Below are 17,457 nucleotides of genomic sequence, written 5' to 3'. Positions count from 1 at the left end.
TATGTGTCTGACAATTTTGTTCTTTACTTTAGTTTCAACCAGTTTGCCCAGTACTGAAGTCAGGCTTATTGGCCTGTAGTTGCCGGGGTAGTCTCTGGAGCCCTTTTTAAAAATTGGCATCACATTAGCTATCCTCCAGTCATTTGGTACAGAAGCTAATTTCAATGATAGGTTACCAACTACAGTTAGTTCTGCAATTTCACATTTGAGTTCCTTCAGAACTCTTGGGTGAATACCATCTGGTCCTGGTGACTTATTACCTTTTAGCTGATCAAGTGGAAATTCTTCACCTTCACTACACAATTGTGCACCTAGCCTACAAAAGCAATTGTGTACCTAGCCTACAAAAGCATCACCAAGGGACACCAGGGTGTTTCCTATCTCCTGGGATGAGACTGGCAGTCCCCTTTGCGGAGCCAGGAAATTCACCATGCTGCCGACTGCCCAGAGAGCACACAAATGGAACCACTGCACAGAAAAAGGGAAGAGACTGGGGACCAGGCGGGGTTGAATGGACACGTCTCTGGGACAGGGACGATGTTGCCTGGTACAGCTAAAAACCAGGAGCAGAGACTGGCAGATATCACCAAGAGAAGAAATACCTCTGGAAAGTTAAAGCAGCAGCATGGTGAGGACACTAGCAGAGGAAGCATCTCAGAAAAGCAGAAAGCCTGGGATCTCAATCATGTAACTAGATGGGTGCATGAAGACTAATGTCCTGCTGGAGACTGGGATGGTTTGTCTGTCAGAGCCACTCTGGCTGTGTCCCGGGACAGCTCAACCTGGAACATCCTTGAGGCACCAGCATGACACAGGATCTGCGCCCAGGAAGAGCAGGATTGCTCAGTTTGTGCCTTCACAGCCCGGCGGCGAAAGGGGCGGGGAACATAGGATGAACTAACTCACCAAGAATGCACAGGGCGGTGGCTTAGCCTGTCAGTCTAGGCCTGCCTTCCCCTCTCCAGTCCCTTTCAGAAACCCATCTCATCCAATACTTAAACATGAAAAGAAAGCTCTCTGGGGTTTCTCTGCTCACTGTGGACATAAAGAGCTCACAGTAACGATCAGGGATCAGAGACACCATTAACCTATTCTGAACTCTCCTATCAAGGGGAACCTCCAAAGGACAAGACGTAGGTTTGGGACGTATAAAGACGCCCTGAAAGCATTTTTAAAAGTTGTTTTTTTCTGCTGGTCTTTTACTGTTAGTCATGCTAGTGTGGCTCTCCAATATTTGCTGGAGGACTCAGGATAGAATGTGAGCCTTTCTCAGGACCTAATGTTAGAGCGGGACCTGACTTCACAAAACAGCTTTTCTCCCAACTATCTGCAGGCCTTTGAGTTAACAAATAAAACTCTAACAGTTTCGATAAAAATCTATTCTCCTTGCAGCAATTAAGCTGCTATTGCAGCAGGATGAAAGCTGGCCTGCCACCTCATGTTAGTGCTTCCCAGTAAGATGACCGTGGCAAGCAAGAGGCTCAGCAAAGGGACCAGGGCCAAGATGCTGGGGAACCTGCTGGCTCTTCAGCAAATTTCCCAGAGGACCATAAGCACTGCTTCACGCAGACAAGTTGCGAACACAGTTCCAGAGAAGCAGAAGCTTTTTCAGGAGGATAATGGAATGCCAGTGCATCTTAAGGGTGGACTAGCAGATGGTTTGCTGTATAGAACCGCCATGGCTCTAACGGTTTTTGGAACATGCTACGCTGTTTATGAGCTGTTTGTAGCTGCAATGCCCAAGACAGTGAAATGATTCCAGTTTACAAGATGCCTCCTTAATTAACATCTCTTTATCCAATTTCACGTAATTCTTCGGGGATCTTGCTTGTCCTTGTCATAAATGGTTGATTTCATGTTTGGGATCAATATTTACTGTCACATGTTAACAGCAACCAATAACGCAGTTTTTACATGAAAAAAAACAAGACAAAAACTACAACAATTAAAGCCTTCAAAAGGTAGAAGGACCTGTAGAATGTGTGCTATTCTCTTCAGAACACTAGAGGGAGCTTTTAAGCCATAGGTAACAACAGACCCAACCCCCCCTCTCCTCCCCCTAGAACTTCGTTTTTGGCTGTTTCCATCTCTCTGCTGTTGAGCCCTCTCCTGCCCCAAGCTGGAAGACTCCAGCTAGCAAGGCTGAAACTAGCTTTTCTAGGTGCACAGGGGCTCAGGACTTCAGCAGAATGACTCTGCAGGGACATGCCAATTCACACCCGCACTGGCTGGACTGATTTCCTGCGCCCAGGGCCGTACTGCCCAGCTCCTCTCTGTTCTCAAATTTATAGGCAGCCTCAAGTGTTCAGAATGCAGGAACAAAGCTGGCTTTCCCAGTGCTCAGCTCCAGCTGCATGCCAGAAGCATGTCTCAGAATCACAGATTCTGCCAATCACACTGTAGTCACGGCACCTCCGGATATTAATGACGTTGTCCTTACGCTGGGGAGATGGACTAATGGCCAGAGTCCAGACGGATAAAACTTTCCACTCAGGCTTGTCTGCCTATCAAGAGAGCCACACATTCCATATAACTCAGGAAACCAGCACACACCTGGAAGTGCTGAGGCAATGAAGGTGTGTTGTGCACCACCAGGGGCTGAGAGATAATTGGCTTCCTTTTGATTAGGCTGCTCCATCAACCAATTAGGTGCGAACTTTAATCAACCTTCCAGTTTCACTGCACTATCACCATCACCTCCCACTAGCCTCAGCTCCAGAGGGACACTGGCCATCTCTGAGCACATGAAAGCACTCGGATCTTCCTATGGAAAGAAGTAGAGAAGGGCAAGGGATTCGCTCCAACAGTACCGGGGCTTTGTTAGAGACTAGCAAGAGTCCCTCAGTTATAGCAGAGAACATCCCTCACTCAAGACCCAGAGCTCTGTGCAGTCCACGTGGCCCCACCGTGACCTCCTGTGTCACTATCTCCACCAGAAGCGCAGTCACCGAGCTGAGACTCCAGGCAACGCAGTTTAGCCTGAACAGACTGGGCACCTCAGTGTTAAGTTTCCTACACTTACTTTTCTTGGGTCCCTCTGAGTCTTAATTCCAAACCATGTCCAACAGCTCTCTCTTGCGTGTTTGTGAATGCTAGGCGGCCCCCTATCCAAGCCCTCACAGGCCTGACTCTGCTCAGCTAGGGAGAGCTGCTGGGACCCCAGCCCAGAGGGTAGGTGATCAACTGATTTCTTGGCAGTTGAGCAACTCAGGAGGGAGAAGTGGGGTTCCAGACAGACAGTAACTGCTCCCCGAAACAAGATACCAGCCAGCATACCTAAGGACACCTCCTTTATCAGCTCCGCAGCAGCATGGCAGCCCTGAACTAGCATCCTGGTCCAGGAGGAGAGGTCCCGATGCGTCTCCACCCTGAAAACGTGCATTTCAATGCCCTGGCGAGAGCCTGTCCTTGTTGCAAAGGTGAGCTCGGATCCCGGAGGTGATCTGCGTCCGGAGCCAGAGTGAACCAGCCTGCGGATCACATGGGAGAGCAAGAGGGACGTTACTCAGAGAAGAGGGACACCAGTGTGACTGCACAGTGGCCAGGGAGACATCGTGCAGGGATACTGCTGCTTCCCATCATGGCAGGGAGCAAGCTGTGCTTCATTAATGACCCTCCATCACAGGACAGGGAGGGAGGTCTCCGTGGGAGGTGGCTGCTTTTGTTCGTTCATACAGATTTATTGGCTGGTGAGTGGCCGAGCTGAGACTTATGCTGCTCCTAAGCCACTGTTTGAGCCAACTTGCTCCTGGACAGTGACCTGGGGAAGCCACATGCATGGGTCACACAACACTCGCCTTTCCACGATGCACACATCCAACATCCAGTCATGCGTCACGGGTGAAAAACCCAGCACCAACCAGCAGCCACTCCCAGCTTGATCCCTTGCCGCCTCCCATCACACACAGCCTCCTCTCTGTCGATGTACCGAGGGGCGCCTCAGAAATCTGTCCACCAGAGAGGCAACCAGGCAGTAATGGAGAAGGTCAGAGCACACTAGGGAGACGCTGCTCCCAGACTGAGTGAGGCACATTAGACAGCCGAGGACTGAATTCTCTGTTTAGGAGGCAGTGCCCAGGGGAGGAGGCAGTAACACAATTAACACGCTATTTAAACTGCCCTCCCCTTACATGGGCAGGAGGCTGGCAAAGGCACACTCCTTAGTGCATAGGGCTGGGGGTTCTCTGGGCAGATGCACTCGAGAGATGCAGCTAGCTCCCCTCCGTCCTCCCAGCTGGTGCAGCCAAGGGCTGCCTGGAACCAGACAGCTGGAGCCCAGCCCTGTGGAGGTGACAGGTGACAAGCTGAGCAGCGACATGGGACAATGGGCAAGACGCCCTGCATCTGCAGATGCCAAGCAGGGATCAGCCTGTTCCAGGCCTCAAGCCAGATGTTACAGAAACGCTCAGACTGGAGGAATGTTTCCTCCTATGGTTCTGGCTGCCGAAGGCTTGGCAGGGAACATGAACTGATCCAGCGGCAGGAGCTGCACATGCCCCTATGGGTGTCACCGGGAGGCTTGAGCAAGGGATATGAACATGACACCAAGGCACCATGGAGCCTGCTCAGGCAGGCGGAACCTTTTCTCTGGCAGCATGACAGCACCTCCAGCTCCCAGCAAGGCTGGACTCAGGCTGCTAGCAAAGTAGCACAGCCAGGACGACTCACAGGGAGACGGGGCTAGAAATGAAAAGGTAAGTAGCCAAGAGCCCCCTTCCACCACTCAAGAAGCCCAACACAAGATGCAGGCAGACATCTCACCATGCCGAGAGCCTGCAGCCCCTCCCACGTCAGGGGACCCCTGCTCTGATCACAGCAGCTGCACTCCCTGCTCCAACAATAACAAAACACTCTTGTTTTGGAGGTTGTAAAGGCTGTCTAAAATACAGGCTTGTCAGCACACCATGCCCCACTCCCTTTCACTTGTGGGACTGGCAGCAAGAGTGGGCCTAGGAGGAGAACGCATATGCATCCTGCCCCATAGCTTATCATGGAAGGAGTTAGCAGGGGAGTAATGACACCGAGGTCTCCAGATAGAAGGCTAAAGCCTGGCTTGGACTCCAGAGCCCACACCGCCACCACCCTCTCCCACAGCCCAGTGAAATTGAGTGAGGGTGGGGGAAAGCAAGCAACGAAGGGAGGAGGGATGGAGTGAGCAGGGTGGGGCCCCGGAGCGGGGCAAGGGTGTTTGGGTTTGTGTGGTTAGACAGTTGGCAACCCTAGCCCCAGCAGCCAGGTGAGGAGCTGTTGAGAGGCCTATCAGCAGCACACACGGAAGGACCCAAGCCATGTTATTCCAGTTAATGCCCTGGCTGGAGCTGTGGGCTGAGGCAGCTGTGGTTTAGTGGACTGAAGACTGGGCAAAGGCGAGAGGTCTGATCCTGGCAGTCAGACTCACTGCATGACACTGGGGAAGTCACGTCCCAACTCTGGGCCTCAATTTCCCCTGAAAAGCTGCAGCTTTACAAAGCGCTTGTAGCCTGGTGGGTGAAAAGCGCTAAGTGGGAAAGGCTTTCACTGTATGGGGCAGGGTTTCGTTCAAAGAAATGTCCCCCCAGTCAACTTGGAAGCTTTGATCCTACCTGGTAGCAACAAGAGGGTAGCTGTGGCAAGGTGATGCCCATGCGTCTCTTGTCCAGGGCATGCAATCATAGAGCAGCAAGTCCTTTTCTGTCATAGCCATGAGGATGGGCCGCCACTGTTGCCTTCCTCCATCTAGTCTAGCCTGCAAGAAGTCAAGAGAGCTGTTAACATGCAGTCCAGGAAGCAGTGAGTGCTGCCACAGGGGGCAAAGGATCCTCATTTGGGAGTATCTAAGATCTGCAGTTTGGGGCCAAAGGACATTCCTGATTAGTGCATCTGTTAAAGAATTCACAATGTGCCAGTGGCAGAGGGGAGAGCCAGGCAAGGGGAGAGGAGCCTGAGTAACAGAGCAGACAGGGCGATGCAGACTAAGGAAGGCAGTAGTGAACTGGGTTTGGAGTTTTTCTACTCTCAGTTCCTGCCTCTCTCTCTCTTCCTCCCTCCATCCCTCCCAGCAGCAGAGCCCAGCGCCTTCCCCTCTCCGTGGGGCACACTGGGTTCAGGCAATGTGTTGTAGTGCTCTTGTCTGATCCCATGTGGAATCAATCCAGGACACTTGTGCTCGCCTCCCTCCCTGGGTGAGGCGATCTGCTCAGAGAGATCAACAGCACTAGGGCGAAAAATAAGCTGGAAAACTAACGAGAGTGGATTTCCCTTCATGCCCAGAGCCAAGCCCTGTCTGAAGCAAGCAGCATGCTGTTGCGCCGTACTAATAACCTGCGCCGTACTAATAACTAATAACCGTACTTGCACCCTAAGGAGCAGGCACCAAAGAGTCTAATCTGACCCTGGGTCAAGTGGGCTCTTTATTACTATGCTGTGGGAATATATTAACTCGTCATCTGAGGAATGCCAGCAAGGCACTAATGGGCCCAGCCACCCGGGAGTTCCCATGCCAAGGACGGCTGCAGTCCAGCTCTTATCAGGCCAAGAAAACACTTACGAGGTCAAGGATAAACTACAACTTTGGGATCAGCAAATTCACGTAAGGGCAAGTCTGGGACTATAGTTCTAACTCCTCGGTGACTGGGCAAATCCCATGGTCGAGGGCTCATGCTGCGTGGGCATCAGACTGACACTCAGAACCTGCCACACACATCCCTGCCTGGGGGCACTGCTAGATGCTGTCAGTCAGTCCCGATCACACAGCAACTGAGAGAGCCCAGGCCTATCAATGGGATTCACCACCCTAGCAGAAAGCCACGCAGGGTAAGCGCTGGCTTCCACTCACTCAGACTATGACCCATCACATGGGGGCAGGGAACAGGACAGGAGCACAGCCCAGAGGGGTATAAGCCCAGCTTGCTGTGAACCTGGCCAGCCCTCTCTAGGCTCCTCGGGTGGAACGCTCCACGGGTGGAATGCTTCTGGAGTCACAGACTCCTCTGGTAAAGCCATCCCAACGTTCCAGGCATGGGTACCACGGGCAGCCACAGTGCCTCCTGCAGCAGCGGGACAGTGAGCACAATGGACCCTGACCTGATGTTACAACCAATTCCTTGTTGTCACAGCAACACTTCAAAGGACACAGTCCCACTGGCCTGTGGGGATCGTCCCACTGGAATAGTGCTCTGCCCCGTGTGGAGATAGGCCTACCTTCCTTTAGCTGTTAAAACGCTCACCTGCCTGAATACCTTGAGGGAGACTGTTCCCATTGCTGGGTTTTCTGCACTGTTGCACAACATACAGCCCTTTAACTCTGCAAGGTTGTGGTTTTCATACTGCACACAGGAGGAGTGCATTGCTTTATAATATTTACAATAGAAATTAACCTTTGCAAACCCTTGGAGTTAGGTCAACATGACTCCTACGTCAGACTGGGAAGTGGAGGCAGAGTGTCACTGACTTGCCCAAAGCCATAGTCTGTGGCAGACCCCGGAACAGATTCCAGACCTAACTCTTGGTCATGTGCCTTAGCCACTAGCCCACGCATCCAACAGCTGACATCAAGTGACTGGCTTAAATACACAGGACATTCCACCCCCACAGACACACCTTTGTCTCCTCGTATCTGCAGGAACAAAGGCTCTAGGCCACTCTGAAGAGGATCTAGGAAGCTTGGAGCTGCCAAAGGTTTAACATCTTTAACTGAACACAGCCCCGGGAAGGAAGTGCAGGCTCAGTGAAATGTGAGGGAGTGTCATGTTCACATTGGTTCTCTCACATAACCTTGCCTATATTAGTTTCAGGGCCCAATTGCACAGCAACGTAGCTGGGAGCCCAGCTGAGCATCAGGTACGGGACCTCAGGAAAAGTCCATGGACTTCACAAGACTGCTGGGTCAGAGATTTTCATTGAACCCGAACTGTCCCTCCCACGGGCCTGTGAAGAATGACCTCTGCTTTACCAGGTCTTCCTACTCACAACAATGCTTTGCTTTGCATAGCGCCTTGTACCCAAGGATCTCAAAGCACTTCAGTATAAGCAAGTTATTTCCCCTAGCTCCAAGGAGGGTTCTCAACCCCATTACTAGATGGGCAGAGTGGTCGATTTGCCACAGCCACGTGACTCAGTGACAGGGCTGTGCACAGGCCCCGGGTCTCTGCTTTAACCATTCTTCATCCCCATCAAGATTACGGCATTGCCAACCCTTTCCTGCCAGTCTAGTTACCCAAGGGGTGCATGCACAATGGTGCGCAGATAGCCAAGCATCAGAAGCTAGGGAGTTTTGCTAGCCTAGGGTCAAGTGTGAAACTGGCATGTGGAACACGAACTCCCACCCAGAAAGGAGGCGTTTTATTGCACACAGAGGCCAGTAAGACAACTACATACGCCTAGCGCCTTTAAATAAAGGGGAAGAGCATCAGGTGAGGTTTTGACCAAAGGGGAAATGAATTATTGAGGGAAGGAGAGAGGACAGACACCCTCAGATGAGAAACCCTGGAGCCCTGTGTGCATGCAAAGCTGCTGACTGAAGCACCATCCTAGTGCTGCTAGGAACGAGCTCAGGCTTGCACTGACACTGCTGAGAGTCAGAACAGACAAACCCTGCACACAACAGGGATGGGAAGCCTGTGAGGAGGTTACAGCCCCGTCTGCAACAGGCAAACACTACTACAGCACATGCCCCTGCAGGGTGGGTAGTGGGGCCACACCTCCAGAGGAGAGGAGGGTTACTGGAGCTGTGGCCTGCCGGGCAGAGATGAAAGCTGGCTCTGAAACATTAAATGGGTCAGGATGGTTTTAGGTACAAGTTACATTTCCAAAACTGGATTGGTACAAACCCCTCCCTGGACAGGTCTCTAATATAGCTCCGGCTGCCATTGGATTCCATTACTGAGCTGGCTTCTTGGCTCACAGTAGTAAGTAGAGAAAGGAGAACAGAAAACACACGAGCCACTACCAAAGTGCTGTAATCTCTGCAGTGCTGACCTGTTCCCATGCCTGCCAATGAAAATGAATCTCTTCACAGCTACACCTTAAGCAGAGTGCTAGACTGCACTGCCACCACACCTGTAAAAATGAGTTCTACCCGAATAAGGTCAAGACATCAGGGGCCCTCCATCCCAGCATACCTGTTCCGCCAGCCAAGCGATGTGTTTGACCTCCTTGCTACTTCCTGTGGCATTGTTGGCACCTAGCATGGCATTGAGTTCGGCCAGCACCTGAGGGAGGAGGGCCATGATGTTTGTGTGGATGGCCGTGAACCAGGAATGTGCTGTTGCTGTATCTTTGCACCGCAGGACCAGGGTGTTTCTGCTGTCCGGTGAGTGCAACTCTATCAACCTGAATAGAAAGAGAGAGCGCTAGGCTGAGAAGTGCAGCCAGGGCTAAGGCAGAGGGGGAACGCGGAAGCCCTGCAGCAGACATTCCCTACATCAGTGGGGTTTGGCTCCCCAAGAAAAGTACACATGAAACGCTCAAATGAACCCTCAGCCCTTTGGTGCCTGCTAGGGAGAGCCCCTGGCTGGGGTCAGCTACAAGCAGCCCAGGCAGTGCTCACACAGACTTCACCACAGACGGAGCATAGGGCAAAGTTGGCTCCGTGGCAGGATGGAATTCCAGTGCTGCATGGCAGAGCACTGTCTGGAAACTCATCTGTCCAGATGCTTATGAGACCCACAGCCCTGGAGGCGGTGACGATCCCTGCTCTGATAGGGCAGGGGGATACCTTGTGAATCATCCTCTCCATCAGATGGCTGAAAAGCTGTGCTACTGATTAAAAGATTACAGAGCTTTCTAACCTCAGCTGTCAGGCAACCCTGCCAGGGGCTGATGCAACATCTGAGCGCCCAGGAAGTAAGCGAGCACTCGCCCAGTGCTTGCCGGCTGCTCAGAGAGTTATGGGGGCAGCAAGGGCACCCAGGTTCTGCAAAAACCCTCTTGCGGCAGTTCAGGAGGGGGGGTGCCCAGCCCAGATCCCTACCAAGCTTCTCACCCGATTTTTCAGGCATAGGCTATTAGAGAGACAGAGACCAAAGGACGAGCTGGCATCTCTCCCCTCCAGGAGCCCAGCTGGACCTCGGGGCAATCACCTGGTGACAAGCAGCTACAGGGATGAGATTGTAACCGCAAAACGTTTGAGACTGGCTGTTAAGTGGAGTGGAAGTTGCACGAATGCCACTCAAAGGCAAGCTGCCTACTATCCTCTTAACACAACAGAGAAGCAGGCGTGAGACCACAGAACACACAGAAACGAGTCAGTGTGCTTAAAAGTACATTGGGGCTGGCTAGCTTGAGACAGGAGCGTGTGCACCGCTCCTCGCAAGAAGCCACCAGCGTGCAAAGTCAGTGCAGAAATCCAGCTGCAGAACTCCGGAGAGGCAGCAGATACAGCGTGACAAAAGCCTTTTGCAGCGGCAGCTTATTTCCACCTGGATGAGTGGGGGTTGTGTAATTGGATTTGCATTCTCCAAACACAGGCTACATGCAGTTCTCTCTGATCCCGATGGGAACCCCAGGACAACGCTCTGCCCTTCCCACTTGTCTGTGCTGCAGGACCCTAGACAGGGCATTGGTGCTGCCTTTGTCTAGGTCCAGAGCACAGCTGAGACCTCTGGTCATACAGCTCCTCAGCGGCTCACCTCCTTGTCAAGTTCTGGGAGATGGAGGGACTTTGTGCTCGAGTCTGGCTGCAAAATTCTACTTGCCAGCGTGCTGCTCGCCTGGGAACCCGGGGGTACAGACTGGCTTAGTAACCAGCAGCACTATGCAGTGAATTGTGAATGGTATCAGGGAGCCCAAGATCTCAGTAAAGATTGCCATGGTGCTAGCCCCTTGTGAACTGCTGCTACTTCTACACTTTCCACAGTATGCATCCGATGAAGTGAGTTGTAGCTCACGAAAGCTTATGCTCAAATAAATTGGTTAGTCTCTAAGGTGCCAGAAGTACTCCTTTTCTTTTTGCGAATACAGACTAACATGGCTGTTACTCTGAAACCTGCTACTTTTAGTGCTTTCTTGGTACCAGGCTGTAGCTTTGCGAATGCTCCAGTGCTAGAAATTCAGTCTCGCAAGGACAGAGAAGCAGCACAGCAGATCCAGACACTTGGGGTACACAGACACTGCAATAAAAGTCCTGTGGCACAGCCATGGATGGGCCAGGTGAGCTGACTCGGGCTCGTGGGGCTAAAAATTGCCATGTAGATGGTTGGGCTCAGGCCTGAGGTTAGGCTCTGAGACCCTCCCACCACATGGGGTCTCAGTGTCTACACAAAAAGAACAGGAGTACTTGTGGCACCTTAGAGACTAACCAATTTATTTGAGCATAAGTTTTTGTGAGCTACAGCATCTGATGAAGTGAGCTCACGAAAGCTTACGCTCAAATAAATTGGTTAGTCTCTAAGGTGCCACAAGTACTCCTTTTCTTTTTGCGAATACAGACTAACATGGCTGCTACTCTGAAAAGTGTCCACACTGCAATTCTTAGTGCCATAGTCTGAGCCCCATGAGCCAGAGTCAGTTGCCCCAGGGTCTAGGATTTTGTGCCATGGGTTTTTGATTGAAGCGTAGTGTACCCTTGGACTACGCTCCTCATCCCACACAGAAGCTACAGGGGAGGCATTTCAGCACAGATCATCGAGCCCTGCAGGTCAGCAGTGTGCATGTGTGAGAGCTCATTTGGTTTTCCACAGCTATGCAGACTGGGTTGCTTGCTGGCTCTCCAAGGACAGACAAAGCCATCATTAAGCTCTTGGCCACTGTTATTTACACCGACACTGCATTCTCTCCCAGCTACAGTATTCCACTCCCATTCTTGGCACTGGTGCCAGTGCCAAGGGGCCTTGGCTAGCTCAGCCCCATGAAAACCCCCCAGCATTAGGGCATGCTGAAAACGCCAAGTCTGCACAAGCACCTATGCTGGCACGAACTCCAGCAGCCCCGGAAAGGGTGGCTCACCTTACACCAGACATGTTAGCCTCGTGAGTACGTACTGCTCTGCGGAAGCGGGCTCTCTCAGTTGAGAGCAAATACTGTTCCGAGTTCAGGACATACGAGCAGTTAGCTCTTACTCGCCCATGTACATTTCCAGCAATGTAATTCCATAGGCATTCTAAAAAGACGCTATTTTCCTGGTCCCCGTCATGTTAGTACTGAAGGCATTACGGCTCTTTCACGTGTCCACCCACCAACGCAAAAGTGCGCCAAGTTGTGCAGCTTATAGCAAAGGGGCAGAAGACTTGGAAGAGATGGCGTCATATTCCCCACCACCTCGTTTAAGAGGAGTCTGCGAGGAAGATTCTGCCCTGTTCAAAAAGGGATGCGCCAGCCGGAAACCTTAGTCATTCCCATCGTGAACCAACTCTGTGCCAGGACAGAGACGCTGGTGGGGCAAAGGTACCATGTCAAACGATCTCTGGCCAAGATCTTCTCGTGGGAGCACTGAGGGAGAGTCCTGCAAAAGGCAGCCTGCATGCTGCAAAACCCTGTAGCTTAGCCACAACTGTTCCCAAGCGCTGAGTGGGAGGCAGCCTCCCAGCAGGGGTGTGTGGGGAGCATGGGACGGTGAAGGGACACCACCCTGGAAACTGGTCCTGCAATAAGTGTCAGGCCCAGGAGAACAGGTAATCAGCCCTGCAGCAGTGTACGTGGGGCAGCGCAATCCCCTGAAGATTCAGAGCTTTCTAGCTACAGCAACTTCCCCATCAGTGAGAGCCTGTCAGCATTTCCCTGGTCCCTAGCACCCAGGGGAGGGCTTTGCATAGGTAATGACAGATACAACGAGAACAAGGGGAAGTGATTCATGTCATTTCCTCCCTCTAATGACAAACCCAACTCAGAGCACAGCAATGCAACCCCACTTTGCATGGCAGGGCCCAGCCACCTCCTGGGTAAATGGGGAATCAGTTCACATGCTCAGCAACACGCTGAGAGGAGAAGCAAGTTCCAAGCAGCAAGTTTCCTGCAGCAGAGCCCAGTTTGGGACACCGCTGCTTATCCAGTACCGCCAACCAATGATGCTCATGTGCCCCGCCTCCAGGCCTGAGCCCGCTCACACAGGCCACGCCAACCTGGCTCCAGAGGCTTCATCCGTTTCTACAGAGTTTAACCTTCCTTTTAACAAAACCCAGGTGGTTGAGGAAATCCTTCCAAATGCACCCAACACAATCTGCAGGGATGAACCACAGGTCCAAGGGCCAGTTCAACAGGTTAACTCTGAATCCTGATGACAATCCTGTGTATATGCCAGTACTTAACTCTCTTTTAAACAGGAAGGTGCAGCTGCTTTGGGACCATGGGCTAGGTGTGACATTCCAACTCTGCCCCGGCTGGACCTAGGATACAGCCACTTGGCAGATACAAAGAAGAGGTGCCAAGAGCAGAGAATGAAAAACACACACAACCAAGATTTCCCGCCGCCACCCCACACAAACGGGATCAATAATAGCATCTAACTGCCCCTGGCCACCACTCACTGGCAGGACTACACGCAACACTGCCCCCACCTGACAGGGCAGACAGGCACTACCAGAGCAGGGGAAGGCCTGGGTGAGATTCAGCCCAAATCCATCTGAACTCCGTTTTAGAAGAAGGTTGAAGTGCCAGCAAGGCAATTCAGATGTGGGGGTTTGCATCCTTCCCTGAGCTGGAGCCTTCTACCCCAGGAGGACAGCAAAATACAAACACTGCCTGTCCCACGCAGCAGCCAGCCAGCTCTCGCTGGGGCCTAGGGGGAGGAGGGGCGCTGAGTGGAGAGACCTGGCTGGCAGCCAAACCACTGAGAATTTCCTGCAAGCTGCAGTTATAATTTGATGAGTGAATCAGGAGACTGGCCTCAGGAGCAGCTGTTCCCACCCTAAGTCTCATCTAGTCCATCTTCTGCTGCCTAGCTGAAGCCTGAGCATCGTTTCCAGAGCCGATCCCAGGCACACAGAGCAGCAGAGGAACTGCCATTTCCGCTGGAGTGTGCGTGTGGCACAAGGCCAGGTATCTTCTCCGTGGAGAGAGTTCAACACGCAGATTAGCCAAACATCCTGCGGACACCCAGTCAGCCTGCCTGCACCTCCCAAAAGGCACCAGGAGAGGACACTTTGTCTGCCAACCCAGACGCTAAACACACAGGCGTTACATGTAAGCCTGGCTGCAAGCAGAGACACAGCTGAACTAGATGCCCGGAAGATGGACCACAATCCTCCTTCTCCAGACTCATCTCTGCTCTGACTGCAGAACGAGTGGCAGCGGGGTCTGCAACATCTATCTGCACAGACGGCCCCTGTGGCCATGGACCTCGCTGCTCCCCTCACCTTCCTGCCCCGTGTAGGTCAGGCGCTGGGTCATTTAGCTCCACAGGCATCCTTGTGGGTGTACAGCATCTGGCACAAAGGAGCCCTAACTGTGTTCAGGACCCTGGGTGCAAACTAATACAGCCAAAAGAGGAGCCTGGCACTTATACATCACCTTCGACCCAGGCAGAGCAATAAACTTGGGTCACGTGCACTAGTTAAGGCTCCCAACCCCCGCTATGGCAGATAAGGAATAACCACACCCACCTATAAAACAGCTACTTCTGGGGTGGAACGCAGGCTCCACACTGAACGCTTTGGGGCAGGAAGTCAAAGCTGCCAGATCCTGCTGAAACTTATGAGAAATAATGACCCCTTTATAACACCTTCCAGCTGAGAGCTCAGCTCTCCAAAACCAGGCTGGTTAACCCTCACATCACCCTGTGAGCGCAGTATGGTAAGAACTGCCCCAGGGAAGTGACACACCCTTGCTAGGTCAGAGAACCCTGAGCTGCAGGCAGTGTCAGAACGCAGGTCTCCTGACTCTCAGCTCCATCTTCTAGCCAGGCAGGATCAGCCCCCTTGAGGTGAAGTGACCTGGCAGAGACTGAACCAGCGGCAGGGTTACCACCTCGAATGTCAGCAAGCACCAGTCAGGCCACCAGCTACCCAGCTCGCTCAAGCAGTGTCAGCCTTTTTTGTAGAAAGCCCCATGGCTGCTGCCACAAGGCCAGCTGCAGGGGCATTCGCACTGCTGGGGGACCCAGCGCACACCTGACTCCCACCTGTTCATCACAGGGATGAGCAGAACTGCTCTCCCCAGCTGCCTGAAGGAACAAACCCATGCCATTGGATCTCGCGCATGTAAGGGGGCCTACAAGGGAAGAGAAACATCTGTGCCCTTTCCTGACGTACAGCCAAAGTCTGGTGTGTTTTTCCTGGTTGGTTTTGCATCAGGAATGCAGGTGTCTCATATCTGTCTTTGTTTGCTGGAGGATTCAGAACCAATAGATCTAGCAAGACTAGGGTGACCAGATAGCAAGGGTGAAGAAATCAGGACGGGGGTGGGGGTAATAGGCACCTATATAAGGCAAAGCCCCAAATATCGGGACTATCCCTATAAAATCGGGACATCTGGTCACCCTAAGCAGGACTTTGGCATCACAAGGGCTTGCAAGTGGGGGGGGGGCGGGGGGAAGAGAGGGTTGAAACCCTGTTTGTCTTTGTAAGCACCCATTTAACTCCAGCTCCTATGGGCACCAGGGAGAAAAGGTCTCAAAGACTCAGACACTCCTACCCCCATAACTAGGGCCTGGGACACTGGCCTCCCAAGAGCCCTCCAGGAAAACAGACACGAGGCTCCACATTCCTGACATCCGAATAGAAGCCAAGCAGAAAAAGCAGCTTTTTCAAAGCCTCCCACACGCCTTTACACATTACAAAGCAGGAAAAAAGGGATTATTTCTCACCTTGCATATCCCGCCAGCATGTGTCAGCACTCCTCTCTGCACCCAAAATGCCAGGCAGATCGGCCCAGAGCAGCCTGCTACGCCCCAAGGCCTCTGTCTCCCTAGGCTCCAGCTCACCTGTTCTCCAGATCCGGCATGCTCAAGTTCCTAGCAGCGAAGCACATTTTCAGAGGGATCACCTTCCTGTCTTTGGTGCCACTGTAGTGCTTCGGTGAGCCGGAGTCCTCACTGCCACTCAGGCTCGGTGACTGGGGAGCTGCCCCATCCCACGGGAGGTCTGACACCAGCGATGGCTTCTTAATGTAGGGAGTCACTTCCCGCATGAACTTCACTAAGAACAGGAGGTGGGAGAGGAGAGTGTTAGCACCTGGGCCACCTCAGGAGGGGTGCACAAAACACTGAATGCACCTGCACAGAAAGGTAAGGCAGCACCTGAGGATCTGTGCAGCCCAGGGCAGTGTGCTAACTCCCCCACCAGCAGGGAGCAATGGTCTACACTCACTGTGAGGGCAGTGCCTGCCGGGCAGGGGGGGTGGGGGGCGGCACACTAAGCAGGCCTCAGACCATAGTCTACTGGGAGGACCAGAAGTCGGCTGCTAGGGATCTAGCTTAGACTTAGAGTTAGTTGCTCCCACCTTCCAGAGAGGACAGGTGAGAGAACCTGCCCAGCTAGCCCCTCATACAGATGCGCGCAAGCTTTTGCCCCTCTCCTCTGCAGGTTGGGGCTGGGAGCGCGCAGTGGGGTGCTCTGGGAATCTGGGGAGAATGGTCTATCTGCATGCCAGCTGCACAAGAAATGGAAGCAGGCCTGTTAGCCCGCTGGAAAATGTGACCAGGGCTTTGCAGAGGGAAGGGCTAAGATCAAGCTGTTCCCCTCCCTTCCTATTAACCAAGCAGTGGGGAGGGGGAGCTGGGGCACGGAAAGTTTACAGCTGCAGAAATTTTGGATAAGTATCTGAACCTCTGGATGTGCTTCCCAAAGCAAATGCAGGCTCTGCAGCTGTGGGGCTGTCAATGACTACACTAGCATTCCCCTTATACCGTGTAGGATACTCTCTGAAACTGGGTTCAGCATATGATACAGCATTTAAACAACAAAGTGGTTTAGATTTTTAAAACCACAGGAAATTCATGGTTCAGGCCAATATGGTCCCCAACTCACTCTGTTGAGGAGGAGAACAGAGTCCAGACAGCTGAATGATGGTTCAGAAAAACTGAGCGACCTGGGAAACGCAGCTCTTTGGTATTTAATTGCTTTGTTTATTTCAGGGATGAGTGTGTCAGAGGCTGGAAGGGGTACTGAATTCTGAGGTTTATTGGATTTTTTAAATAATTTAATTGTTTCTGTCTCAGCAGCTTCCTGGACCCCGAGAAGCTGCATGAAGCCACATTTAGTGCACACACCAATTCCTGATATACAACATTCTGGAAAGTTAGGCAGACAGCTGATGTATGCAGTATTTTTGAAGAGGGCTCCATCTTTGGTGACACAGGGATAGCTGCCGAAAGACATTCTCCTGAATGTGAGGACTTTTTAGTCACTACTTTTTGTGCTTCTAAATTGACTTTTGTACATCTTTGCTGCCGGTGCTGTTCCGGTAAGGACCAAACCCTCTGTCCACATTCTAACCAGCAGTGAATTTTTGTGGCATATGGATTTAGAATGGGACTAGCCTCATGAATGGCTCAGGGCTTGTCTATGTAGGGTGGCCAGATGCCTAGTTTTCAACCGGAAATTCCAG

At 52.3% G+C, this 17,457-nt stretch overlaps 2 protein-coding genes across 2 annotated transcripts in view; one reads left to right on the top strand and one right to left on the bottom strand.

The window, feature by feature from the left end:
* The window catches only part of SNTB2 (syntrophin beta 2), a 48,235-nt gene that overhangs the window by 8,420 nt on the left and 22,358 nt on the right, over positions 1-17,457 (bottom strand). Inside the window, exons 2-5 of the mRNA XM_037877709.2 lie at positions 15,833-16,046; positions 9,099-9,309; positions 5,583-5,725; positions 3,277-3,470 (exon numbers count right to left, since the gene is read on the bottom strand). Of these exons, the coding sequence (XP_037733637.1) occupies positions 3,277-3,470; positions 5,583-5,725; positions 9,099-9,309; positions 15,833-16,046 (762 nt within the window). The remainder of the gene's footprint in view (positions 1-3,276; positions 3,471-5,582; positions 5,726-9,098; positions 9,310-15,832; positions 16,047-17,457) is intronic.
* Positions 1,445-1,860, top strand: LOC102931539 (cytochrome c oxidase subunit 7A2, mitochondrial-like). The gene has a single exon (XM_037877711.2). It carries the CDS (start codon positions 1,460-1,462, stop codon positions 1,754-1,756), a length of 297 nt encoding a protein of 98 aa, XP_037733639.1. The 5' UTR covers positions 1,445-1,459; the 3' UTR covers positions 1,757-1,860.

The sequence above is a fragment of the Chelonia mydas genome, chromosome 12 (genome assembly GCF_015237465.2).
Source record: "Chelonia mydas isolate rCheMyd1 chromosome 12, rCheMyd1.pri.v2, whole genome shotgun sequence".
NCBI lineage: Eukaryota > Metazoa > Chordata > Testudines > Cheloniidae > Chelonia > Chelonia mydas.
This window is presented reverse-complemented; position numbering and strand designations above follow the sequence as displayed.

Bases quoted from the DNA above. Each gene is read 5' to 3' on its own strand.
- LOC102931539 (XM_037877711.2), top strand. From the start codon at position 1,460: ATGACCGTGGCAAGCAAGAGGCTCAGCAAAGGGACCAGGGCCAAGATG.